The following is a 7,469-nucleotide window of genomic DNA, read 5'->3' on the forward strand; positions in this document are numbered from 1 at the left end:
ATATTTATTGTCGGTGCTGGACATTGATGATATTATGGTGAAAGAAATGTTTGCAGTACAATTCGATAACAAGTCCCAAGTAGTTTACATCGGTAAATAATATTATCCATTGGACTGTTGGGAATTTAATCTGCATGGATGAAGAATGAATTGATCGCCGGTAATATTGGAAAAGAATTACTACGGTAGCTGTAAGACAGCTTTATTCGATGGTGGAATCGGGACAGACAATTTCATTCTTAATTCTGTTCATTATTGTCTGCATATAGGGTACGGCAAGTAGAAACAGTGAGACTTCGTACGATGTATTTTTTCATATAGTTTCATCCTTTTTCCAATTGTTGATCAAGTATTTCAACAATTATTTTGTATTCGAAAGAAGATGAAGAATTTTTGTTTTAGTGAAAATCGAAAGAGAAGTTGTTAGATTGTGTTGCTCAATGTAATTGTTTGCTTTTGGAATAAAATTGTTGTTGCTATTAGACAATTTATTAAACAATCCTCAACAATTTGTCTATGATTTTTAAGGACTGTTACGAGAAGTTTGTATGGATTCGTTCAAATAACGGTGAACAAACGTTTGGTTCTTGGCGGTCTAGTTGTCGCGCTAGGAAACGCGGAAAAGGGATTCGCGTGGGCCGTCGAAAAAGATTGCCTTCCGCGGAATTGAATGCAATAACCTGTCACTTTGCTGGAAGCGGATAGTTTTATTCGGTGGATAGTTTATATAAAATGTAGGTTTCGCCGAGGAGACGCGGAAAGAAACTTACCGACTGCGTACAGATATTACTATTTTACCCTAGACAGAGTAGAATAAGATGTCAGCCGGAATTGTCTTGGAGACAGCTAAAATAGCTTTACGTTACAAACCTTAAAAGCATGACAACGAAGACAGTCCCGTGAATTACGCGGAATACACACGGAAGTGGCGTTGCACTAAATTCACCTCTTTCGGGATGATACGCGTTTCAGAATTAATTGCGTGCAAGTGCGAGCGCCTTTCACGACACATCGTGTAACCCACCCCCTCCACGGGTTTCTCATCTTCCTTTGAATAATTCTTATTTAATTATATCGCTCATGGTACTCGTTCCATCCCATTACCAAAAGAGGAATTTTATTCGACCCCGCCGCGGAAAAACCTGTATCACCATTTCCATGTGGTTTTCGTAATTCTTCGGCGAAAGCTCAAGGAACGTTTCGCTCGAGGACAATGGTTTATTTATGGTTATAGTTTTGCACGGTATGCTGCAAACACATCCCTATATCCTCCATTTTCCATCTCTTTTGTCTTGCCAAAGCCCGCTGCACTTGCGCGCCTTTGCATCCACTCGACCTATGTACCCAACAGAATCTACCAGATTGCTTGGAACCTGATGACCTGCCACTTTGTTGTAACGCACAATTAAATATGTCAAGTGACTCTTTCATTATTTTACTAGTTACGCGCCATTCAATATCACAATGTTTTGTGTACTTTGCTACAAGGATCGCCAATTCAGAAATTCAAAAAATTATGAAACCGTATGTTGGACATATATGTATATGGATATACATTATACAATTTTAACATATACAATCTCGAAAAGATGGTTAGTCTATTAAATCTTCATTGTTTTCAGATAAAACAACAACTTATTGTTTTAATTCGTATGGAATTTAGTTGCTCTATTGTTTGTAATCTTTGAAAGAGGGCGCTATATTGTAGTCTTCGATTGCTGTGTCGATAAGGCAGGGAAGTTGGGCTACAAAACAAGTCTGTCTACAAAATCCCATTAGACATTCTATCTATTTCCAATACCTTTCTGTGGCTAACACGTTTAGTAAAATGATGTGATAAATTGTCAGTATTATTTAAACCGTCCTATACCAACACACACACAAGTATATTTATACAAACTCTAAACTTTATATATCAATTTATAGAAAAACAGTAGATTAATCATTTTATTGTCTGTACCATGGCCTGTACTTCATGATGTTCATAAGAATGGCGGTCCATAAGTTGCGCCGAATAGTTTGATCGGGTCGATACTCGATAGTTATCGATTTGTGAGTTTCGATAGGCGGGAGGCTGTTCGAACGTAGTTCTGTATGCGAGCAATGCGATTGGCGGGGCGCTCGCGTCAGTGCCGTGAGAGCTTCAAAACAAGATCGTGTTTGGTGGCGAGTTACTTGATTTTGTGATTGATATGATCGAGGAACACGACGAACGTGAAACAATATGCGATTCAGTGGTAAGTGGTGCTACGCATCCAACATGATAACATGAACACTTGCCACGAAGAAGGGCTGCGAACGTAGCTATGCGGTTATTATGAAATTCTAACCTCACTTTCAGAATTCATTGGTGGAAGGCTGTCGTTTGCCGGTCAGGATGCATGGAACGGATGATTGGCGTAAGTAACACGTTCACTCTCTGTATTCGCTCTGTACACGATTGTTAGTTCCCTCCGAAAACAGTCATTATTTTTGTCAAATTTCTATATGCAATTTTTGCCAGGAGATTCTGTAGAGATATGTGTCAATGAATCGCATTGACAAACCGTTTTGTCGGTACACAGACCCTTCGTTCACGTAGCGTTAATTACGATTTCATTGCAGGCACCAGAATCGTTATTGTTTCAGTATTGTTTCAACTCATTTCCCTCATAGAATGACAAGCTTACTTTTAGGTTATGTTTAGGCATTTTGGATGTGCACCGACAGTACAATGTTCAATGTGTCTCGATCGTCAATGAATGTTTATTGCACAGACATAGAGGTAGTGATTAAGGGTTTATCAAACGTGTCCTTTTATCATCCACAGCGCTCGCTGAAATCATCAGTGTTAAAGAAGTACACGGTGTCAAGTGTTATTATGTTCACTATGTAGATTGTAAGTATATAGCGACTTGTTTAAGAAGGGAGGAGATTACCAGTTACATACGTAAGCAATCATTTAATTAAATGTACAACATTTTAGTCAATAAACGATTAGATGAATGGGTTATGGAAGATTGTTTGGACACTAGGAAAGTCCAATATCCTAGACGAGATGGAACCACGCCGGGCACAGAAGCGACCACCCCTAAAAAGCAAGTGGTTAGTAGACCGCCTAGCCCTAGCAGTATTTGCAGCGAGCCGGTCAATGGCCCTGCCGTATTGCAAGCAGCGTTGCAAAAGAAAATGTCTAGAAAGAGAAAATCGACATTCATAGAGAATGAAGATTCTCAGGAGGCACCGCCGCAAACGCCTGGTCCCCGGCCGACTGGTTCGCTGGTTGCGCATCATCACGATGACATTGTTACCAGGATGAAAAACGTTGAGTTGATAGAGCTAGGTCGTCATAGAATCAGACCGTGGTATTTCAGCCCGTACCCACAAGAAATGGTGAATCTCTCATGTATATACATTTGCGAGTTCTGCCTAAAGTACAGAAAGAGTCGAAAGTGTTTAGAGAGGCATCTGATCAAGTGCAATTTGCGACACCCTCCTGGCAACGAGATCTACAGGAAGGGATCGATATCGTTTTTTGAAATCGATGGCCGAAAGAACAAGAACTATGCACAAAATCTCTGCCTGCTGGCAAAGTTGTTCTTGGACCATAAAACGCTTTACTACGACACAGACCCATTTTTGTTCTATGTGATGACAGATTTCGACAGCCGAGGGTTTCACATTGTCGGTTACTTCTCAAAGGAGAAGGAGTCGACGGAGGACCACAACGTAGCGTGTATACTGACACTGCCACCTTATCAGAGGAGAGGCTATGGAAAATTGTTGATAGAGTTCTCGTACGAGCTCTCCAAGTTCGAGGGTAAAACAGGTTCTCCGGAAAAGCCATTGTCCGATCTAGGATTGTTGTCGTACCGAAGCTACTGGGCGCACACGATACTGGACATCCTGTTGAACATAAAGCCGCTAGTGGAAAACGAGAAGCCGCAAATCACGATCAATGAGATCTGCGAGCTGACTTCGATTAAGAAAGAAGACGTGATATCGACCCTACAGAACTTGAATCTCATTAATTACTACAAAGGACAATATATTGTGACGTTGAATAGGTAATTGGCTACCATAAGTCAATCAGCATCATTAGGAAACCGGTCGGGCAGACAGACCAGTTTTGTTACAGACGTTTTAGCTTCTTTCAGTAAGCCAACGGTTTCCGCTAGCTGAGTACCTCACTGACGAACGTATTTATTCGCAGGGATATTATCGAGCAACACGCGGCCGCAATGGAAAAGAGGCAGATCAGAATAGATCCTAAGTGTCTGCATTGGACACCAAAAGACTGGAGTGTTAGGGCAAAATGGTGAAGTGACCGTTAGACACTGACAATAAGACGATCCTAATTCTGTCTTGAAATTATTTTCAGGAATCCAGGAAGTGACTGCGTATGAATTTTTTGTTAGCGGGTTGTACAAAACGGGAAAGAAACAAAAAGCAAAGCTGTACATAATATTTTCGACCGTTACGGGTCCTATGCGTTTTAATAAGACTGTTTCGGGCTGTTGCGCGCAATCGCAACAGATTACACACTACGAAAACGATACACTAACGAAAAACAGAACAAAAATGCAAAAAAAGCAAAGAGACTATATAAGAAAATGGTCCACGATTATGGCACGCGTATTGTCCTGACGCGATGCATCGGTGGAACCATGATTAACGAGGATTTCACGCGTGCTAAATTGAAAACGTGTCCGTATATATATATGTATATATATACAGAAATATGTATACATATATATATGTATAGATATTACGCTGGCTTATGCGGCTTGAGTCAGAGAGCGACGTTTTAATATGGTGACTAGGAATTTTTTAAAACAAGTACGCATACGTATTTGTGATCGAACACGATTTGTACAGAAACTCTACGATACCGAACTTGTAGAATTGTAAATAAATCTGATTTTATAACGTGCGCGCGCATCATTCTCCGCATAACACGATCGCGATCTAGTTTTAATTATAGCAATTTCGACCTTGACGAACAGCTTGTACAGGTGACCCTCTTTCGAATTTTTACATTCTTCGACCGAAAGGTAATCCGACACTTTTTCCAAGGGAAAACAGATTATTCTTAACGATAACGATAATCGATTAGTACAACGTAGACATCGTGTGCACGCAGATTCTTGCACAACCTCGTACACACACCGTATACACTACCTTTAAACGCCATTAAAATTGTTCACACGAAAAAAGAAAATTTGATCTTCCTTGGGAGATCAGAGAAACAATAAGTTTAATTGGACTCGCCTATTGTCGCATTACGGAGATACGGAGCTTTCGTTTCACGTTCTATTTTCAGCGGCTGTGTCCGATCAACTACTCGAAACACTCGATAAATCGAAAAACAGAAAAACGTTAATCCGTCGACCTGATTCAAGATTGTTCTACCAAAACGAAGAGTTACCTATGAACCTGCGAAATAAAATCGATATTTTTCTCTGATAGTGTGTATTTTTGATAGCGACGAACGGTAGGTGTAGCTAGAGCTTCGATTTTCAAAGGAGACTAAATAACGCGAGGAAACACGTTTTGTATTGTGTGGGTACGAGCTCGCCGTTGGGGACCGCCGAGCCGGCGAGCTTGTAACGAGGTGGTTTTCTGTAAAACGGGTACGCTATGTGGAGGGTAAATAAGCACTGGAGGAAATAGTGAGCTATTAGTATGACGCGTGTGAAATGTTCATCTTGTTTGAAGCACTTTGCATAATTGTGTATTTTGAGGTATTCAAGTATTTTCTGAATCCACTATTTAATTACGTGAATTTGCGGAGCACGTAAATTTTCTTGAAAATTTTATTGGTATGTAAAAATTAATGTTTCTCTACATTTTCTTCTTTTATTAAGCCTGTGTAATATTTTAAAAAATTCATATTATGTGGAAAAGTATTATACATATACGCGCCACCCTGATATCAACCTCTCAAACAATTTCCTCCAGTTTGTCACCTAAAGGTGTAAATGAAGAGATTCGATTTTTTTTTAATACAGCATCTTTTTTATGTATATATATATATATTCTTTTTATATTCAACAGTAACATCACAGTAGCTTCATATACAATAAATTTTTTTGTTTCTGTTCACAATCTCATCCGCCATTGTATTCGTTACCACGCGAGCGTGACACGGCGAGTCCCGGATCGTTTTGCGCTGATTTACAAAACTCTCTCGCTAAAGTCTCGGCGACGAGACGCGACGGATCAGAGAGAACTAGAGAGGCGATGAGATGCAAAGAAAGAGAGAAGGAGAGGGGGGAGGAGGAGGGAAAACCCCCGCAAATATTATTCGGAGTCCTCGGGACGTCCGCCAGCATTCACCCGATATACAGGTTTCACCGGCGAGACAACCGAGTATCCGGGAAATAAATGCGAACTCAGCGGAACCGTCGTCGTCGTCGACGGGAATCCGAATGATATTGCTGACTCGCCGCGAACCCGCCGGCTCGAGCTCGCGAAACAACGAGACCGTTTCCGTTTTCGCGATGGCCACGTAGACTCGATCATCGATGAAGTAATCGGAAGCCTCTCCGACGGCCATTATTGAAATACCACCTCGGCCCTCTCCGGCTATTATACCTTATCAACGATAAACGCTTAATAAATACCGACTCGGAACTCAACGGATTACTATCAAACTCGCAGCGCGACACACGCACGCACACGGACTGTCCAAACTCCATTTACGTGCACCTTGCACCGTCGTACACTGCAATCTTGAAGCAATTCTTTAAAGGCCAATCAAATCCTCGACTCTTTTAGAATACGATAAAATTTTGAATAGGGAACCTCGAAATTTCTATTGGCATGAATGTTTGCAATTTGTAATAATTCCTCAAAATTGTCTCAATTATTGGAAAATTTTATACAAATTAAGTTTTCTCAGAAGAAGTTAACTTGTGTGTGTGTGTGTGTGTGTGATAACCAAGGAAGAAAATGATTTCGTTATTCATGTTTCAATGTTTATGATATGTGCCATTTTTTGGTTACTATTGTATATTTTTTGATGAAATGAACGAAATATAGTGATTAACTTTGAATTCAATTTTGTTAGATATTCTTTGCCAAAGTTTGAGACTGGAATGTTTTTTTAAGTAAATGGAGTTTCGCTGTCGACACGCATACACCCACACACCACATACTCATGGAACACACAGACTGAGCGATCACTACTATGTTGATTGTATTCGTGTTCCGCAGACAGAACCGAGTATCTGGGTACTTGTGAAACACTCGATGAACGTTAGCCAAGGACTCGGGATACACCGGAAACGGTAGTATTACTTTCGGACCGATCAGTTGTGAGTATCATACATGAACTATGAAAAATCGCTGGAAATACTGATGTAACGAAAGCAAGTATTCGAATAAAGAATGAAACCCGAAACGAGCGTTGCTTTTGTCATTTGTTTGTTTGTTTCTGGTTTTTCCGTGATTGCGGTAGAACCTCCATTACGCAAATGGCGACCGCA

At 40.5% G+C, this 7,469-nt stretch overlaps 1 protein-coding gene across 1 annotated transcript; it reads left to right on the plus strand.

The window, feature by feature from the left end:
* The first annotated feature begins 2,088 nt into the window (after positions 1-2,088).
* On the plus strand, positions 2,089-4,875 carry Tip60 (Histone acetyltransferase Tip60). Its single transcript, XM_076425977.1, has 5 exons — positions 2,089-2,237; positions 2,342-2,399; positions 2,810-2,878; positions 2,966-4,046; positions 4,193-4,875. The coding sequence occupies exons 1-5, from the start codon at positions 2,193-2,195 to the stop codon at positions 4,299-4,301; spliced, it is 1,362 nt and encodes a 453-aa protein (XP_076282092.1). The 5' UTR covers positions 2,089-2,192; the 3' UTR covers positions 4,302-4,875.
* Positions 4,876-7,469: the final 2,594 nt, after the last annotated feature.

This window comes from Lasioglossum baleicum, chromosome 6 (assembly GCF_051020765.1).
Source record: "Lasioglossum baleicum chromosome 6, iyLasBale1, whole genome shotgun sequence".
Lineage (NCBI taxonomy): Eukaryota > Metazoa > Arthropoda > Insecta > Hymenoptera > Halictidae > Lasioglossum > Lasioglossum baleicum.

Coding starts and splice junctions, on each gene's coding strand:
- Tip60 (XM_076425977.1), top strand. CDS start 2,193: ATGATCGAGGAACACGACGAACGTGAAACAATATGCGATTCAGTG. Junction 2,238..2,341: donor AAACAATATGCGATTCAGTG/GTAAGTGGTGCT, acceptor CCTCACTTTCAG/AATTCATTGGTGGAAGGCTG. Junction 2,400..2,809: donor GCATGGAACGGATGATTGGC/GTAAGTAACACG, acceptor TATCATCCACAG/CGCTCGCTGAAATCATCAGT.